Raw genomic sequence first — 20,870 nt, forward strand, 5'->3', positions numbered from 1 at the left:
TGTTATTTATTGTTTATTTTTTAAAGTTTTCCCCTCAATTATGCTTTTCTTGCTATGCTATTTATGCTATGCCTGTGCCTTTTTATTGTTATTCTCCCATGCTAACAATATTTAGCCGTCTCCAGGCGCCATGCACCTGGAAATCGGGCTTTGGCGCCCAAAAGTTGGGAGAGCTATGTCCTCGCGTTAAAATGTTGAAACCCCCCATTAAATCTGTTCAAGTCGCGATTTCATAGGTACGCCATAATGCATATGCAAAAAGTCAATTTGGCTTTAAAAACTGGGCTCTCCCGTCTAGGTGGCTCCCACAATTTTAGGGGTAAGGCAGAAGACTGCTAGCTAACCTGATGAGCAACCGTTCGTTAAAATGACCTTAATTAGTGCTGAAAAATTTGTAATAGACCACTAGACAGAGAGAGAAATAAAGCATTAAGCACATATTTTGTCATAAAAATTTCTTGCAGGACGCATCGTATTAATCAGAAACATTCAAAAGCGAACTAAATTTTGCAATTCAAAATTACAATTCCTGGCTCATCTGAAAAAACATGCACTAATGTGCTTGCATGTACGTCCTCAATTTACTTTACCAACAGTAAATTCAAACTTCTCGTTCACAAAAAACGATAATTAACGTAGATCTAATTAGGTACCTTTTGAAATCAACCTATACTTCAGACCAATAACTACAGCTTGGTTTTACACACATTTCGATGGCTTAAGTGCGAAACCACGAATCTTCGTTCGCATTGTTGCAGACTTTTCGTTATACTTTATTCTTTTTTGGAAATCAACTTAACAGATGTTTTTGAGAACTTCCTTGATTTCTCTTCTCTGTTTGCAGAAATTTCTGTATAACTTTCAAGCTACAAGATTGGCTTGTTCGCCTGTGGAAGAATAAAAAAGTAGCAGAAATGTTGAAACGCCCCTATGGAGATATACGTCGTTACGCACTTAGGCCATCGATATCTTTCCTTATTTGATACTGAGAGCCTTTAATCTCGTAAAATAAAAGACACTTCACAGGGAATTTTTTCATGGTGAAGCATGCTGACATTCATTTTGTGCTCAATTTGACTCGCATTTTTTTGTATTCCTTATTTTTTGAGCGGTAACCTTAAATACCGTTGGCAAAAACCTTTATTTTCTAAGTGAATGGTTTAGCTTGGAAAATAAACACTCAATATACTCACTTGCACAAGAATAAATAAAATCGGTTCATTTTTATATATTTTATGTGCAAGAGATGTTTTAATAGTCTTTCATAAATTCAGTCATTTAAACTTAAAAAGTTTTGATGCGTCTGTCATGTTCTACGTGAAATTTTGATCTGGAAACAAAATATGTGCCTAAAAATCCTGACTGGTGGTCCATTGAGAAATTGGCACAACTGTTTATTGGAGGAAAGTTAGACAAATATTTTGACCCAAAAGCACCTACCTACTTGCGTGGAGGAACAATTTTTTTTTTTTTTTTTTTTTTTTTTTTTTTTTTTTTTTTTTTACTACTTTAAGTAGCCCACAAGGGCTAATCCTGCGCTGTAAGTCCCATCCCTACTGAACCAGTCCCAGGCAACCATTGTTTGAGACCATCAAACTCGGGTCGCCTGGTCGCGAATCGAACCCGAGACCTTCCGATCATAGGAACACACCACTACACCATAGGAGGCCAACAAATATGTTGAACGTAATCTAATGACAAATATGTTGTTTCTCGAATGAGTCAGAAATAATTCCTTATTGCAAAATCTTGTCTAATCGACTCAAATATGAAGAATGTTAGCCATCAGTTTTGACAATAATTTAACAATACAACAACAGTTTTAACAATAATTATTATGTTTATTTTGGACTCAAGAAAGACATAAAATGTTGAAATTTGAAAAAAATATCAAATAAATTAACTACTTAATCATTGATATTTCCATTGGCTGACAATGGAACATATGGCAAAAGCCGCAACTAAGCTTTGAAAGAAGCGTTTTCTGATCAAAATGGGACAGTGGCAAGGAATCTGGCCATCTTTCGATGCCACCAAGTTGGTGAGAATTGGTCTGGCCTGCATGACCGCATGACTAGACTGTAATTTGCAATCCTTCAAAAATTTAATTTTTTTTTTCCTGCTCCTGTATTGGAACGATAAATAACATTGAACAAATTATGAAGGATATTTTGATTTATTTGTAAAGTCACAATATATAAAAAAAATATAACTTTTTTGGTTGTGTGATGAGAGAAAAATAAGAGATATGTAATTTCGGATTTTTTTTTTATTATTTTTCCTGCTTTGACAACACAGAATTATAATCGGTCCAGTTCTGAATCATTATTCTAGATACACATAATCTACATTTAAAATAAAATAACAAAAACAATTACGAAACAATCATAAAAGACCTAAAACGTTTTATGGCGGTTTGAGGTTTCTATATAACAGGATTGTAGAATAGTGCTAGGTCCAGTGTTCGAAACTCACATTTGAGTTTTAGGAGCCATGTGGCGCATATTTTTCCCCGATTGGCCCGATTTTTCGGCACCATTGAAGATTTATTAGGGGCCAAATTGATTTATTGCGTATATATTACGGCGCATTTAGTGGAAAGTTAGACGCAAGATGTTTTCGGAACAGAACCAGTGAGTAGCTGTAGCTTGGGGAAGACAAAAGCACTAAGAATGGAATTGTGAAGAATAGAAAAAGCTTTCACTGATTGTGGTGCTGAAAATGCTGAGTTTTTTTTTTAAATTCAAATAGATTTGTTTTTCTTTCTATATGTGACTTCCTATGAAAATGCAGATGTTTAGGGGGCAATTTTTAGGGGTCACGTTGGTGCAGGGCCTTTATTTTTCAGGCGTCATGACCGATTTTTTAGGCGCATTTGGCGCGTTGGCGCCTGTGAGTTTCGAACACTGGCTAAGTTCACACTAATTTGCAAGGAAATCAAGGTGAAAACATTAGCAGTAAAATAACAAAATAAACTGTGGTGAGTTCCAGCGCAAAACCGGGGATTTTTGGATATTCTTATTGCTTTGAGTTAACCGCAGAATCGAGTGGACCCAGCCCTTTCACCTGCAGTTTTCAGGTCACATTTTTAGTGTTTTTTCATTTGCTTAAATACAGTCAGAATTGCATACAATTTAGAAATTATGACAAATTGCTTGAAATGTTACACCTCTGGTAAAAAAACTAACCTGAGTTAAGGCGAAATTTTGAAGAAGAATAGAAAAGATTAAATCACTTAAAAATCTGTTTTTTTCCAAACGTCTAACTATTCTTATGAAAATTGAAATAAAAGTTGGTACGACTTTCATGAAAAAAAGTAAAAGGAAAAAACTTTGAATAACTACATCGAAAATTAGAGGGAAAAAATTGTACTGAAATGTATGAAAACACTGATCTTTGATCGAAGTTCCAATTACTTCGACATTCCAATGTCAGATGAAAAATACTGGCAGTCAATTAACTTTATCATAAATCTGTTATGGTTACACAATCAAAATAATTTTTACCATTTACTTGTTTGCATAGAAAAATACGAAAATTGTAAAAAGATTAGAAATGTATGAGGACACAAAGGAGCCGTTCTTAAAAAAACGTGACTTTCTAGGAAGAGGGCCGTGGACAGCGCTGTAGAAATTTCTCTTAACATGGTATGAGATAGGGACCTACACAAAAACATTTCGAGGTAGGGAGATGGAGGGGGTCAAAAAATTCCAAAGTTATCATTACATATTTAATGAATGGCCCCTTGGGATACCAATGAAAATAAAATGACAATAATAAAAAGTAGCAAAATGTTGCCCAAGTCCTATTGAGAGCTACTCGGAGGAAAGTCAAGGAGCAACATGTTCAGGTGAATGATTGCTAAAGAGAGCATCTGTGTATTGAGGGAATCTAATTTTAGAGAGGTACACACATAGAATTTTAAATTATTAACAATCAAACAAACGTTTCGAACCAGAAATCCGATTTTACGTGAAAAAGTATGTAATGTAATTCCGGATATAGGTATGTAAAAAAATTCGTGCAGAATAAGCCTTAAATCATGCAAGGAGAATGTAATTGAAATTCAGCAGTGACGATTTTCGCAAGTCAGTACTGTACTAGTACCTAGATGCTCATGTGTTCACATCAATAGATCCTTGGGGCTGCCTATCTAAAATTTGCTTCAAGTTCTACATACTGACTAAAATTGCAAGCCCCTGAGTAGTTATCCTACGTGTTTCAATTGTATTTTAGCAAAAAGATATTAAGACGTGCTGGGACATACTGCTTGCCAGAGTATGGCAGAGCTAATAGTCTAGGAACCATGAAGTCTCTTTCTTGTGCCACCCTGAAACATTTGGACCGCGTTAAACAGAAAGGAACCAAGCCACATCAGTTATTGCCAAATTTAATTGCGCAATTTAATTTTTTACATGAAAACGGTATTTTCGTACAAATTTCAGTGAAAATTCTCCGTGGTGCGAAGCAAATTCCTCCACATTTTCAAAGAAATCCGAACAACCGTTCTTTAGTAAAAAATTTAATTGCCCAGTTAAACTTGGCAATCGTTGATGTGTCTTGGTTCCTTTCTGTTAAACTCGGTCCATTTAAGGTAACTTCTAGGGCCTTTGAGACACCTTTTTCTAGCAATTGAAACCTTCGTATCCTGGGGTGACAAATTCAAAATGGCCGCCATGTCCAAAATCGAGGAGTTCGGAGGTACACTAAAAAGTTTAAGATTTACCCGAAAAATATATGAGTAAACCTGAAATCTACTTCTGGATGTGCAATTGGCGTAGTTTGGAACACCTTTCCTCGAATTTCCCACGTCTGAGGGAAGTTTCCAATCACCGATTTTGGAGGCAAGTAATGGCACCTCACGATTAGCGGTAATTGACAATTTTAAACATGATATTTACCAACAAAACCTGCCGATTGATGAAATGGAGAGATGGTTTGCGGGGACAAGCACCACTATTAAAGGTCACGCTTTTCATGCAAACAAGAAAAATAAACGACAAGAACAGCAATTACGTAGCAAACTATGCAGATTATGCACTAGGGAGCATAAAAGACTTTTTAAAGGTGACCATTGTGCCATTTTACCCTTTAAAAATCTACTCACACGTTTGTATTTCTATACCGGCAACAGACATATTATAAGTCAAAATTTATTTGCAGCATCTTTTCCAAAGAGTTTTCAAAATTGAAGAAGTTCAACATTTTCTAGGATCATTTTAAGTACATCCACCAGTTACCAAGTTAGGACCCATTTTGCACGATTTTTTGTTTGATGTTTCTTCCGCTAAGCCTTGCAATCATCACTTTAGAGTATGTTTTTTTTCTCCTTCTTAAATTTATAAGCACTGCTCGAGACCTGAACCAAAATCAATCTTCCATCTTCCGTTTCATTTTAAAAGTTAGACCTATTATTAACGATTAAAAGAAAACTTTTCAAAGAGTTTCATGTTAAATACAGGTGACAAACGAATCAATTTACGATTTCACAGATGATGAGACATTTTTTTTTTATGATAGGAAACTTGATCAGCTTTGATTCTATGCAATCTTATTTGCTGCAACCGACAGGTTAAACCATAATAATGCAGAAAATCATGGTTAAGGACTTGTTTTTAGAACTGCTTTCAATAAAACAGGAAATGGGTATTCAACGTTCTCTTGATACATGATAAAAATAATGAAAAGATTGAGGAAAGATACAATTTGTTTCGTTTTGTGTAATCTGTTATCAATTCACGGAAAATAATAATTTTCCCCATTTCTTGGACCTTGGCATGATCCTTGACTGCATTTTGTTCCAGAGAGTAGTAAGAAGAATACAAAAATTTCAAAGGTCAGGATTTTTCGAGGTTGGTAACCCACAGTGTTATTTATTGCAGATTCTCATTCTAGCGGACAACTGAATGCCAAAAAAATATTCCAATCTTTTCAGGTGTTGGAACCCTTTTCATTCATTCTACACACTCTATCTAGCGAACGATGAAAAACAAAATTACTGCGGAGCATTTTCAATTTCAATATTTTTCTTTACTGTTTCTTATGAAGAACGCACATTATAAATTTAGGATTATCAATAACACTAAAGTTTGATAGAAAAAAAAAATATAAAAGCTATTTGCGACTTAATATTGTATTGAATATTCTTCAGATTGGACATTGGAATACCAACTGAGTTCCAATTATAAAATATCGATAGTTATACCTTAATGATTGGTAACATTCTTGATGATCAATTGATCCTACACAAATTAGAGGATGAATAGAAAAACAAAAGAAGAAAAACGAAAAAAATTAAAGAAAACATTCATACGAGGTCTGTCCGGAAAGTATCCGACCTTGTTGGTTATCTTGCCATCAACGATTGATAAGAAGTTGGGGCTTTGGATTATCTTTGCAGGGACTCTCCTGAGTGCAGGTGCGCAGCGTGATTATCACACGTTGAATCAGTCATTGGTAATTTGCTGATTAGTGCGTGGTATTCTGCTGTGATCGTCGGATTTCGTTTTTCCTAAAAAGAAGAAGTTAAGGAGAGTGGGGTGGGAAGAGTTTGGGAAGAAGATCATCACAGAGGACACGTCTTGGGACCCTGAGACAAAAGTACAATCGTCAGTTTGGATCACTCCTGTGAGACCTCGCCCGTAGAAAGCTCGGAGGAGTCGCAGCAATGTGAAGACAATGTTGACTGTCTTCTTTGATCATGAAGGTGTCGTCCATCAAGAACACGCTCCCATATGCTCTACTATCAGTAAAGAGAGCTACCGAGAAACGTTACGTAGCTTAAGAGGCCTTGGGGAGCATGTGCATGATGGACGACACCCTCATGATGGAAGAAGACAGTCAACATTGTCTTCAAATTGCTGCGACTCTTCCAAGCTTTCTACAGGTGAGGTCTCCCGGGTGCGATCCAAACTGACGATTGCACTTTTGTCTCAGGGTTGTACCCGTAGACCCAAGACGTGTCCCCCGTGATGATCTCCCTCACAAACTCTTCCCACCCCACTCTCATGAACTTCTTCTTTTTTAGGAAAATCGAAATCCGACGATCACAGCAGAATACCACACACTAATCAGCAAATTACCAACGACTGGTTCAACGTGTGATCCGGCTGTGCACCTGCACTCAAGAGAGTCCCTGCAAAGATAATCCCAAGCCCCAACCTCTTTTCAACCGTTGATGACTAGATAATCAACAAGGTTGGATACTTTCTGGACATACCTTGTAAAATAAAACAATGAAACAAACTTATCACAGCGCTGAGTCAGTGTAGCAAACAACACATCCAGGCAAGACAAACTAGCACGATTTAGCTCCTTTTTGATCTTGATTTATCAAAGTCGATGAGCGAACTATCGACCACTTTAGCCTCAATGCCATCAGGGCAGTAGATCGTAAAGACGCCCAGTTTCTTGATGTCTGCGATGTTTCTGAACTCGTCATCGAAGAACATCATGTCCTCATACGCAACATTTGTTTCCCTGTGAATTCTATGGGAAAGATACAAAATTAGTCACCAGATGGTATCAACAATTTTTGATCTCTTTAGAATGGACCACTTAAGGAGGTGCAACTTAAGGCATTACGATAAGTTTTCAAATTAAAACAGTCACATGGTACAAAATTTGTACAACGAAAATTACTGAAAGTACCTAACTCCAAACTAAGATTATAAATATTTTCCAATGCATAGATTCAAACTTTCGACTTACAGAAAAAACAATAATCTACTTGAGTTTAAATGCACACTAAGTATTAGCACTGAGTTGCCATACTTTCTTCAAATTATGCTTCTTTTTCCTCCTTTTTCGGGTTGACTCAGCATACTATACATCTTCAAATTCTCTGACTCCAAAATTGTCTAACTTTTCTTGGCTTTCAAACAGAATTTTTACATTTTTTTCTGTTCTTTAAAAGGTATGCTAATTTATGCTACATTTTGGACGAAATTTCCTGGTTTCGAGATCAAATTATAGAAGAAGGCATTCAGCGGCTGGTTAAAAGCTAGCGAGCCTTAAAAAAGACCGGAAAGGGTTAACAGTTGGAAGATCAGAGGTATGTTTTGGTAATCAGTACAGATGTTAGAAATTCCCAAACTTTTCCCGGTTTTCAACTTAGCTGGCAGCTCTGATCCGTGACCATCTCTGAGGTATAAAAATATGCTCAATCTCTGCGCATTGATTCAGCTGTAGGACATTGTTCACACTTTGAATGACACAGTATAAGGAAGAAAAATTGCTTATTTAAAAGCCTGCCAAAACCGTTGTTGTGCGTTATTTGATTCAAGTAGACTCATGTTTTTTTTCCTGAGCAGGAGATTCAAATTTTTCGTGACCAATGCTGAATAAAAACGTTATTATCTTGGTTTTGAGATAATACCGGTTATTTCTGTGGCATGAATCGTTTTCTGCATGAAAGAACCCCATGTTATCCTTATGAGAAATCCCTCCTGGTTGCATGAACAGCAAATATCTCTCACATGGGATCTCTTTGGGACCATGAGAGCTTTCGATCAGAATGACTAGATGAGCAACATATCCAAGTTTCATCAGATTTGACCGGCAGGGGGGGGGGGGGGGGGGGATTACCCATAAGGATGGTACAGGGTTTTTTTGAAGAGGAACTCGTTCAGAATGCTTTAATTTATACATTGTCAAGCGTTCCTGAGTTTGCATAAAAATGAAGGGGAAGATAAAGTTTTTCCAAAAAAGGTTGCTCAGCGGTACCTGCCTGGAGTCTTCCGTGAGCGATTTTTGTACTCTTCATTTCTGAAAAATGTGCCTTTTCATCGATGTAGCATCATATGTTAAATGCTGTGGATACTAATTTGACAGAAAATACTTCGAGATCTGATTAGAAAGACTTTTTACCTTCTGCTTCTGATGTGAAATTTTGTTGTGTTGAATATACAATGATTATTTCTGCCATTTACTCGGCCATTTTTAGGTATGCGAAAGTAAGAACTGTATGAACGCAATCACCGTTGATTTTAAAAAAATACTAAACTGTACTAAACTAAAAAGGAACATGCATGAAGCATGTATCGGGTTAGCAACTGCGAATTTCCCGGCGGATAATTAAAATGACAAAAAGTCATATGATTTTCACCTTGATATTGCAGAAAAAACGCAATTTTTATTTATGCCCGCCAGCTATTCATAAACGTCAGTACTTAACTTTGGATCAGCGAAAACCTATGCTTTTCCTTTAATTTTGCGTGAAACCACATGGCTCCTTAGGAGTTCAAACCGGGTACTCAGCTGGTAAAATATAATTTTCTCTCTCATTCCCTGACTTCTAATGAAATTCCCTGACTTGACTTGAGTAATAACACTTCCTGGGTTGTTGTCCCTATGGCCAATCACGAAAGAAAAATAAAGTTTGAAATTGTCACGACAATACTCACTTGGAGAAATGCGCTACTTTGCATCCTGGGTATATTTCAATATGACTGAAATATTTCTCGAAATCAAACAGTTTTAGGAGGGATTTGGCTCCGGCAATTTCTCCAGTGCGCGACACTGCTGCCAATTTGATACCTCTCCGGTGGAGTTCTTTGAGGATATCCGGCACGCCAGGGATGAATTCGACATGCCTCTTCCTGGCATCCAAAACAGTACCATCGCTGTTTAAAAAAAAAAAAAAGAGCGGTCAATCAAAAATTAGTAACATAGTAACCTGACAAGTAATCTGCCAAAATCATTGTTCACTTTATGATTCCTTCCCGCAGACGTTGATTCTTCAGCTCTTGCCTTTTCTTTCCCTCAAGTTATTCATGAGAGAAAACATTCCTAAAAGTTTTTGGCCAGCGTAACAAGACGAAAGAAAAAAAATCATTTAATTTTCGACTGGTGGATAAATTTGTTGAAAGCTGATTGAGAAAATGTGAAAAACTGATTGATGAACAGGCAAGTTTCAGCTTGGCTGTTCGTTTCAGAGAAAATTAGTGGTGCTACCAGGTTGCTAATAAGATTTTACATACATATAACTACTTCAAACCCAAATCTCTGTAACAGGCAAGAGGTCAAGCGATTTTCCAATTAATGCTAATATGTTAAACTAACCCAAATTTTTAGAACCAAAAACTAGTTAAAATTTGATTAATATTGGCTCAACCCATGGTATGGATGGGTACTTGGACAGATTGAAACAGAATCAACAAACACACCACATCACCTACTTTTCTCTGACGTTTGACTTTTTAACAGAAAACTAAAGAAACAGTGAAACTTGATATTTTGTGATTACATTCTTCATGTTCAAAGATAAGGTCACAGAAAGTTTGAATACACTGATTGATCCAAAACTAGGTAACTTGGAATGGAGTCAGCCTGAGTTAAGTTAAACTCATTTATTGCATCATTATTCTGGCACAAACGGTGAGGCAATTTTAAAACCAGGTAGGTAACCAGAATTGCAACGGTTCGAAGTTTGCAGTAAGGGAAAAACATCATCCAGCGAAAAAGTCTGTTGACTTTTGAAAGTGCAGAGTTCAGATTCAAAATCATCAGATTGAAAGGCAAATTTGAATCCTATACTGCTAGCTGATTTTTGATATTGATAGATGAAGACAAAATGAAGCGATCCTATTGGTGGAGGCAGGGGGTTGCAATGGATAAAGGAGGTGAGTAATCAAGTAACTAACCGTAACCCATGAGGCATCCTATTGTTAGTCCATCTTTTTCCCTCTTACATCTATAAGAACTATCCATTTCAACCAATAGAAATGCTTTATTTTTCCTTTGTCTATTGCTTTGTCTACCAATTTCAATAGGTAATTAGCCTGCTGATGTGTGTCAACGCATGAATGGGCTAAACTACTCTGAACTGGACTTAATTTTGCAATGAGAGACTATCATTTCTGGCTCACCCATAAATGCACTCACCTGCATATGGAAACTTATGTCACACAGGCTGTTCCTAAATCAAGTCATAAATCAGAGCAAAATTCAGTCCAGATGAGAGTTGAGGAAATACCAAATGCTTACTTACTTGCTTTTATTCCATTCTACAGAATTTTGTTTGGTACATAGAAAAAACTTTCGGGTTGAGGCGTTACTTACACGATACTAACGTAAAAAATAAATGTTACACGAGAATCTTGAAACACTGCAATGAGTTGGACGTTAGCTACCCAACTTCAGCCATCGTTATTTGAAACCTAATAAGGTTGGAAAGTAGCTTGAAAAACTCTGCTGAAAAGGTACTCACGCATTTTTGTGGAATGGTGGTGTGACATGAGTATCGACCCAGAACGGCCACAAAGTACAATCTGAAAAGAGAGAGAAGAAAGGGATAAGAACACAGAGAAAAGAAAGAAAGGAAAAATGTAGTGTGAATGGTAATCACAAAATGAGAAACAACTTAATCAGCCAAAATACACATGATAAAAGAACAACTTAATTTGGGGAAAAGGCTGCAAATAAAGAACAAAGAATAAACAAAACCCGGAACGTTTCAAAATAGTTACAGTTTCATTTTCAACTGGAAAATAAATTAAAAATAAAAATGAGCCGTCGGTAATCACAAAGATCTTACTGGATCCAGAGGTCCAGTACTACCCCTTTAGCCCTTAGGGTTCTTGTCCCTTTTCAGGATGATCCCCTTAAAATTTTAGGAGAGGGGGGGGGGTCCCAAAAATCGTTTACTTTGATCTAAAAGTACTCACAAAATTTTGAGTCTCTATCTCAATTTTTTCGAGAGTTACGGGACTTTACGGGAGTGATGCCTGGTGCAAACTTGGACTTTTGGGACACACTGTAAGTTGCCGGGTCATAAGATAAAGTTTGGATATCTTGCATGGACTTAAAGGGGATGAGGGCTGAATTTGAAGCACCATCTGGCAACATACTGATATGTCCTGTGTACCCCAGCAGGATTTTTGGACGAAGTTAACGCTGCAACCAGGGGTGCAAAAAGTTCCAAAACCTCAACCCTTATGATTGATTCGGTGTGCTCGCCTTGCATAAGCATAGATATAAGTATTCATCCAAAGCTTTGAAAAAGCTGGACAACTCATGGTTTAGGATCAAAGTCTCTCATGTGTTCATAATATAGAATGTAAAATTGACTTTCAAGGTTCCCTCTGACTTTGCGAGGCCTGATAATCCATCTGGTAGGATTAAAATATTCTTCAAAATTGTTTGCAATGGATTCAATCATGATCTAAGAGCATGACAACCAATGGATCTGAAGTATTGTTGAAATATACACTAAATAATGGTTCTCTGAAAATGTAGTCGTGGTCTAACTTTTAATTCTGGCAGCTTGACAATCCATTTTCCTTGTGGGAAATCATGGAGGAAATAAAAATCAACCATGAGGTACCCTACAAAGGAATGAGCCTCTGGACAAGGAGTAAATCATAGCAATAAACTGCCTTCTCCCTCTTCAAAATTAACAAACGCCACAACTGAGCTAGATTGGTTGTGTCACAAGTTGCCTTCCATTTACTTCTGGATCGTTTCAAATATATAGTATTTTATGAATGAACTACACATTGAATTATAATTGCCTATGATAACTTCGGTTAAATTAATTTAAAAAATGTTGAATTCTAGCCTTAGGGCTCTTTCAATCAGACAGACACTGCACTTGGGAAAAGTAAGGTTAGAGGTGTTGTCGGATAAGATGGCACTTGTTTACATAAAGTAATGAGAGAGCACAGTTTGAAGTGTTCTTACCTAGATCAAAAGCGATGATTTTAGGGTTGATCCACTCGGGATCTTTCATGCGAACAGCACTTAGGGACAGAACGTTGTTTACGTCGGTCATAACTCGCCGGCTGATTCTTGCGAATGGCGACGGTGCGGCAGGAGGATCTTGACCTTCGTTTATCAGAAGTATGTTCAACACTGATGCCAAGTTCACGAAATTCCCGCAATGGTTCACTGCGAGCGGCATTTTCTTTTACTCAAGCAGAGTCTGCTGTCTTCAAGAATGTTGTGCGGGATGCTTAAGTACTGTGATATGAAGGTAAGCACCTAATCTCCCTTAGCTACGCGAGTAGGCAAGTATTGATTTAAGAGTTTTAACCGGTTTGTAATAGCACCAGAGGCTCTCCCAGAAGTTTGGCGACGGATGATGGCGCTTAGGATTGGTCAAAGGGCCGGAGGGGATGGAGCGTTTTGGCCATTGACTTATAATACGATCTAGACCGCGCGCGTAGAGTCCCTTTATACCCAGAGTTAAGACAACTCACTTTTGGTTCGGCTGAAAGTGGCCTAAAAAAAAATCCAATTCTGATTGGTTCTCGCTCATGGAGGCCGAAAACGAGTGCACCAAGATGGCGGTACCTCGAATATGAACAAGAATAATGAAAATATCACCTAATTGTGGTTTATCAAGAGTAAATTGTCATTTCCATCGGTCCAAAATGAAAATAGATTAAGAAATTATTCACAAACCAATCTCATTTTCTTTTTAATTGATCAATTTGTTGATGTTGTTGTTTTTGTGTGACAGACATCGCAGGATTTCTGATCCTTATCCCTCAATATCGTTCGTTTGGGTGCACTCGTTTCGGCCTCCATGGCCAGCCAAGGCCGGCTGCCAGTCAGCTGATAATCGAGTTGTCTTAACTCTGGGTATAAAGGGACTCTACGCGCGCGGGGCCCGACTTTAGGCGGAATTGCGAGAGGTAAGTAGACAGCCATAGGGTAGGGGTGTTCAAACGAATTCTTGCCGAAACACTATCGACATATCGTCTCTTACCGAAACTGGCGGCAGTACCGACAGTTAGAGTACCTATATTGAGAGAGTATGGCCACTGGTGTTACCACCTCTAATTGGCTCAGCCATCTTAGGCTGAATGGAGCCCTTAGGACCCAAAAATGGCGGACGCCATAAATTAATGTAATGCAAAATGACTCAAAATGTAGTTTTCTTTGCTTATCGTAACGAGAAATTTACCAAAATGCACTATTGCGACCTCTTTACATATTTTTAAGGCTAATCGTGCGCAATTTTTAAGAAAAATTATTTTAGATGTCGTAAGATTGGCAGCAAGTGCGATTGATGATAACCGTCAAAAGTTGGCAATGACCCCACTCCCATTCACAAAAACCAAAACAAAGCACCGCCATTTTTGGGTCCTAAGCCTCTCCAAGGGGCCCAGTGGTCATACTCTCTCAATATACTGGGTGTCCCAAAAGTCCCCTCCACCCCCTCTAAAATATTACCTAATTAATATTTTGAAACGAAACTTTGGGGATGTTCATGGATCAATGTTAGCTACTTTTGGGGCTCCTCAAAATTTTCGGGCCCCCTCGTGGGGAGGGGTTGCGGACCCCAACTTTTTTTATTCGAATAGCAACCTCCCCCCCCCCCCTTTGTGACACATCAATCGAAAGAGAACAAAAAAAAGAAAATTTTTGGCGCAAACCGCGAGTCAAAATCTTAATTTTTGACAAAATGGCGGCCGGTCAAAGTTCAAAATAATGGAAATTCGACATCTCCGTTTTTTTGAAGGATTGGGACGTAAACTGGTATCCGGCGGTTTTTTGGGACGAGGAAAACGATTCTGGCATTAGTTTTCCGGGCATCCTGTTCTTCTCACAATGGCGGCGTTCAAAATGGCGACCTGGAGCGGTAAGGGAATATTTAGACTGTTTATCGGTGGATTTGTATGGAACTTTGCGTTGGGGGGGGGGGGGGGATTTAGGCATGAGATAAACGAATCGAATCGTTCATTGGGTTTTTGAAATTCTGAATAACATCAAAATGGCGCAAGAAAATGGCGGAAACTTGGAATCACAGACGATTACGGTTGGATTCACATGAAACTCGGGGTTTTGTTGGTTTCTGGTTGGAAATTTTTGAAATGTTGCACACTTTCAAAACGGCGGCCGAGTTTGATGCGAATCCAACCATAAACGTCTGTAATTCAAAGTTTCCGCCATTTTTTCGGCGCGATTTTGAAGTTATCAGAATTTCAAAAATCCAATGAACGATTCGTTTTTCTCATGCATGCTTAAATACCCCCCAATGCAAAGTTCCATACAAATCCACCGATAAACAGCCTAAATATTCCCTTACTGCTCCAGGTCGCTATTTTGAGAAGGACAGGATGTCCGGAAAACTAATGCCAGAATCGTTTTCCTCGTCCCAAAAAACCGCCGGATACCAGTTTACGTCCCAATCCTTCAAAAAAACGGAGATGTCGAATTTCCATTATTTTGAACTTTGACCGGCCGCCATTTTGTTAAAAATTAAGATTTTGACTTGCGGTTTGCGCCAAAAATTTTCTTTTTCTTGTTCTCTTTCGATTGATGTGTCACAAAGGGGGGGGGGGGTTGCTATTTGAATAAAAAAAGTTGGGGTCCGCAGCCCCTCCCCACGAGGGGGCCCCAAAAGTAGCTAACATTGATCCATGAACATCCTCAAAGTTTCGTTTCAAAATATTAATTTGGTAAAATTTTAGAGGGGGTGGAAGGGACTTTTTGGACACCCTGTAGGTACTCCACCGTCAGTGGCGATGATATCGTTAACAGGCAACAGCTGGTCTTGTCGGATTTTTGAGAGCTCACACTCAATGCATTGTTGCCCCCTGTGTCGGTTTATCAGATTATCGGGCGCGGCCGGCGGTGCGTAAAATATAGAGGTACAAATAATAGAAGCAGCTTATTTTCGTCAGCTCCGAAAACTCCGATCGCTGTCGGCAAGAGGGCTCTTATAGTAACTTTTTGTGACGGACAGTGTTGGGGATTTTTTCAATAGAATAATCGGAAAAATCTCTATTTTCCTGAGTCGAATAATCTTGTAAATCGATTTGAACGAAGAAAGACCAACTTAAGCCGAGTTTCTACGAAGAAATTTCTCTCGGCGCGCTTAGTTGAGATGATACTTGGTTGAGTTGTTGGGGATGAAGAGGTGTCTGCTGTTATAGTTGTGGGTGGGCAATAGATCAGTGGGCGTTATTTTTTCCCTTCCATTACAGACACGCATTTGAAAAATCGCGGGTTTAATTTTTTTCGATTTTTAATCGATTATTTTGAAGAAATCCCCAACACTAGCTTACCGACAACCGATAGAACATGCCCTAAGCTAGGGAGGGTAAAGCAAGGTACCTAAAGATGCCCCTTCAGCTTATACAGGGTGAGCGAAAAGTCCCCGACCCCCCCTCTAACTTTTGAACGAATTGAGCTAAGGAAATGAAACTTTGAGAATGTTTCCTATCTCAAAGGGGACCATCTTTTGAGGGGGTCAAAATTTTGGTCCCCCCCTCAGGGGGGGACAGGGGCCCCCCAACTTTTTTTTTTCAAATAGCAACCCCTATCTTGTGATACTTCATTCGAAAGAGCATAAAAAACTAAGAATTTTGGCGCAAACCGCAGATCAATATCTCAATTTTTGACCGAGTTATGATAGGTCAAAGGTCAAATTTGACCTATTTTCAAAAAATCATAACTCCGGTTCAAATTATCGTAAAGAAAAAAATAAAACGGGAAAATTTACCAAATTGTGTTCGCTTTTACGTAAAAATTTCAGAAATCACTTCGATTTAATTTTAAGGGGGGGCTCGGACCCCCAAATACGTCAATTCAAAGGTCATTCAATTTTCCCGCGAAATAAGCCAATTTCCTCAGGATTTGCCTCCACATTATCTCAGTAAGGTCAAAATCAGTTCAACATTACGTTGGCAAGTCCCCAAATTTCGGGAAAAGTTAAAAAAACGAAATTTAAACGGTCAAATTTAATCACCTTAAATTTCGTTTTTTTAACTTTTCCCGATAGGGGTTGCTATTTGAAAAAAAAAAGTTGGGGGGCCCCTGTCCCCCCCTGAGGGGGGGACCAAAATTTTGACCCCCTCAAAAGATGGTTCCCTTTGAGATAGGAACATTCCTAAAGTTTCATTTCCTTAGCTCAATTCGTTCAAAAGTTAGAGGGGGGGTCGGGGACTTTTCGCTCACCCTGTATGATACAACCTGATCAAAGACATTGAATCAAGTAGACCGTGCATCCTGTGTTACGGAAGGCGAAGCAACTTTTAAAAATTCGCATGTGATGAGTGGTGGCACTGACCCGCATCGATGAGTTCGTGTGTCCCAGTTGCGCACATCTGCGCATGCGCAGTAGCGGCTCCAGTGAATTTTTGTCGGATTGTGAGGCTTTTTTCCTCGGTCAATAATTAGTTCGGAAAAATGAAACAATGCTATTCGGGTGTAAAATTATGTGTTCTAAAACTTTTCTTCCTAGGAATTTTGTCTGAAAATGGACTCTAAACGAGGTATTCGTGAAAAACCGAGCGCGGGCATGAATTCTCCATTGCCTCTTTGCAGTCTCTTCGAGTGCTTGGGACTCACGCTCTCTCCCCTTCCCCGCCCGCCCATCATGGGGCTCCGAGAGACTTGCCTCGCTCCGCCAGTACTAAACCGAGCCGGACGCACGGTCTACGTGATTCAATGTCTTTGAACCTGATATACATGCAGTGCCGACCGCTGCTAGTATCACGTGAAAACTTCGTACTCTTTCTGCGAATTAGTGCCGCAGTTATCTCGTAATGAAAGGGTTCACTGCCTCGGTTCCATGATTCTTGAGAAGTTAGAAATTACTTACTATTTCAGGAAGATATAAAATAAAGGACTACGTGCAAAATGGATCATTTGGGGCTCGGGGCGAATACCTTTGAGACTTGCCCTATTCTTTCACTATCAATACCCCATCTTTTCCCAAAGTTTCAAGCCCCCCAAAAATTTTGGGGAGACGCGGTGGGGGGTCAAAATTAAAAACCGACAAAATTTTCGCGAATTTATTACTCGAAAACCCAGAAACGCCCAGGGCCGGAACGCTCAAAGAAGACCCCTAATTTTTTCACGTTTGGGCCGTTTTAAAAGAACGACATTTTTTTATTTTGATGAAAAACTGATATGTTGTTCCTGATTCTCTGTAGCCCCTCTAGCTCTTTACCGCATGCTGGGGAAATGTTTTGGTCGCGGGTTATAAGCGCGTAAGGGAGCGAAGGTCGGGAAAATCGGCTATTTTAAACTGCGCGCGGCGAGGGATCAGGAGACATGTGGCAACAATGCGAGGTCGGCAGAGGAGTGTTCGGCGAACAAACCCTATGATGTTATACATTTTCTGAAAGTTCTCGTCACGTTGAATACGCTCGTTTAAACCGCGTTTTCCGAAACTTCTGGGTTTTCGAGTAATAATTTGGCGAAAATTTTGCCGGTTTTTAATTTTGACCCCCCCACCGCGTCTCCCCAGAATTTTTGGGGGGCTTGAAACTTTGGGAAAAGATGGGGTATTGTTAGGTGAATGAATAGGGCAAGTCTCAAAGGTATCCGCCCCGAGCCCCAAATGGCCCGTTTTGCACGTAGTCCTTTTTAGCAGATATTTTGACTTTGCAACTTTGATTCCGGATGATTATTTCATGAAAAAAGAAGTAACTATACATAAGAAAATGTGGAAAATAAAATATTTGGGGGGGGGGTGGAAGGATACGTAATTTAAGTGCACTTTAAAAAATTGATTCAACGAGTAACAAGGAAAGCTGTTTTTAATTTTAAAAAAGAACAGAGAAGGAAAGGAAACTGTCACATGAGTTTGATGTTGGTAAATACCCTGTGCCTTTAAGTCAGATTTCTTTAACATTTTTCTAACACTGGGATGTTCCTCTTTTTGCTACAAAAAATAATGTCACTCGCTGTCCGTAAAACGTCATGCATGAAGGAATGAGTTGATAATAGGTAATATTTACGATCAGGAGCAGCATCATAACTGAAAATTTCAATTTTTGTGGAAAAAAGGAAAGGAAAATATCAAAATTAGGTGCAAGAACATTTTAAAAAAGGGTAATCATCCATTCACGTGGTAACGACGAAGACACTGGCAACTTGGCAAGCTAGCCGACACTACATGTAATCCGGGATGCCTATCGTCTCATTAAAAGATCTCATTAAAAGATAGATTGTATTATAAGTCAATGGTTTTTGCATTCAGAGACTCCTCGAATGAACGGGATCCCAACTTATCCTTCGCAGCGAGTGTATTTGCACTCCCTGATCTGCAGAATAATCGGACGTCATATTGCAATAGGTTTGTTGCACTCGGGAGGGATTTGGAGAATGATGAGCCCACCATGGGTAAATTCTCACGAAAAAACGGCCGGTGTGGTTAAAAACACTCTCAGCTTGATATTAAAGCTGCAAAAGCTAAATAAAGTTCTAAGTTCCAACGGAGGCCTCTCATTGGTCGGCTCTACGTCACAACCAGCATGTTTATCTCCCGCCGTTTCGATGCACCTGTGCTACCCCATAGGGAATCTAAAGTCGTTTTTCTATAACGAGTTTAGGTCAATTTGTAACTTATCTTACCAAATTTTCTTGCAGTTATCGGCTCTTCACATCCTCTACTTTACGACTGCATCTACGAATGTTTTAAAATTGCATCATATTAAAGCTTAATACATTTATTTAAGTCCCGTAAGTGAGGTTATGTCTCCTTTTAGAGGGTTTCGCTGGTCAAGTTAAGTAATGCTGTTTGCCCGTATTTGCTCAAATACATCAACGCATGTATTGGATATTGGATACCTAAAACCAAGTTTGTATCCATTATTTGACTCTTAATGATGACTTATTGTCTGCAGTATTTCAGTGCATATGATGTATGCGAGCCAAATTTTGCTACTACGAGTAATAACAGGACTTCCACGAATACAATTTTTTTTTGTACGCCTACCTTGAGGGTTAATTTCAATTTTTACTTTTTCATGAGACGTGGCCCTCGAGAGAGTGCATAACGTAAAGTTGTCCATGGGTGAATGCAGGCTGTGGCAGGTAAATGCCAGCACGATCTAATGTCACAAAATGGCTACAATCTACGAGCATTTGTAATTTTAAATTTTCCCGCCAAAACTTTTTGAACGGTACAGACCCGCCTCGTAAAAACACTTACACTTAAGAGGAAACTAATGGTAGGTACAGACGTCGTTTCTAAACTAAGGCAGTTATTGCAGTTTCAAGTTTCAAAGTGCCAAGTTTGCACATCGATACGCTCACGCGGAAATGTTCCGTCTGCGCCCAGAACGCATGGATTTACACGCAGGGACGTAAGTATTACCACAGGATAAATAGACTACGCAGGCGTAGTCTATTAAATTCTTATGGCTTCAAGTAATGAGACCTCGACAATTAAGAAACGACCGTGAATATGACCCCTCGATGCGCCCAACCTCACATTTCACACACATTGCAAGAAAACTTTGGAAATTTTAGCCGGCCAGGGCTAACATGGAAGAGCGGTGATCATCGCCGCATCCATGGGGTCGAAAGGGGGACTGTCCCTCCCTCTCCCCCACTCTAAAAAATCTACTTAGCGCCCGTTCCAAGAAATGTGACGGATTTTGGAAAAAGAAAGTAAGACATAATTATTTCACACCGTTGGAATTTTAATTCGATTAATTTGCTGGCAAGAACATCTCGCAACATTGCTTCTGCTGATCCTTGAAAATTCGTACTTTATCGCTGGAAAGTTGGAAACTTCTGAAAGGCCCGTTATATGGTGTTGTTTCTTATGGCACGGCATGCTATGGATACCTGTAGATGTGTTCCTGGATACGTTTGGCTGCTGAAATCGGAAACAACTTTTGTGTTTCCCTATCATGCACCGAATTTTGGGATAATCTAATTTCCTCCGAAGAAGCTCACGGGGGGAGGGGGGCGGCTAATAATGAGGAAACAATGCGAAAGGTTGTTAGACGGCTGTCCAAATTACAATAAACTGGCACCTTATTTATCACAAAACAGCACGAGTCGGAAGTGTTTTCTCGACGAGGGATAGGTAATGATTACGATTATATTAATAATGAATGAATCGCTTTGTTTGAAAACGCCATTCCCACAAGCACAGCAAAATCACAGAATGCATAGCC

At 39.1% G+C, this 20,870-nt stretch overlaps 1 protein-coding gene across 2 annotated transcripts; it reads right to left on the bottom strand.

Annotated features, from left to right (window-relative positions):
* Window positions 1-2,251: 2,251 nt before the first annotated feature.
* Window positions 2,252-20,864, bottom strand: LOC109031903 (magnesium-dependent phosphatase 1). Of its 2 annotated transcripts, XM_072305380.1 has the most exons (5): window positions 20,727-20,864; window positions 12,682-12,995; window positions 11,210-11,270; window positions 9,405-9,623; window positions 2,252-7,488 (listed from the first exon to the last, which is right to left on the bottom strand). In XM_072305380.1, the coding sequence occupies exons 2-5, from the start codon at window positions 12,899-12,901 to the stop codon at window positions 7,308-7,310; spliced, it is 681 nt and encodes a 226-aa protein (XP_072161481.1). In that variant the 5' UTR covers window positions 12,902-12,995; window positions 20,727-20,864; the 3' UTR covers window positions 2,252-7,307. The 2 variants fall into 2 exon arrangements, with proteins under 2 accessions (XP_072161481.1, XP_018899277.1); XM_019043732.2 differs by lacking the exons at window positions 12,682-12,995; window positions 20,727-20,864 and adding an exon at window positions 12,250-12,531.
* Between the last annotated feature and the right edge of the window lie 6 nt (window positions 20,865-20,870).

Source organism: Bemisia tabaci, chromosome 10 (assembly GCF_918797505.1).
Source record: "Bemisia tabaci chromosome 10, PGI_BMITA_v3".
In the NCBI taxonomy this organism is placed as follows: Eukaryota; Metazoa; Arthropoda; class Insecta; order Hemiptera; family Aleyrodidae; genus Bemisia; species Bemisia tabaci.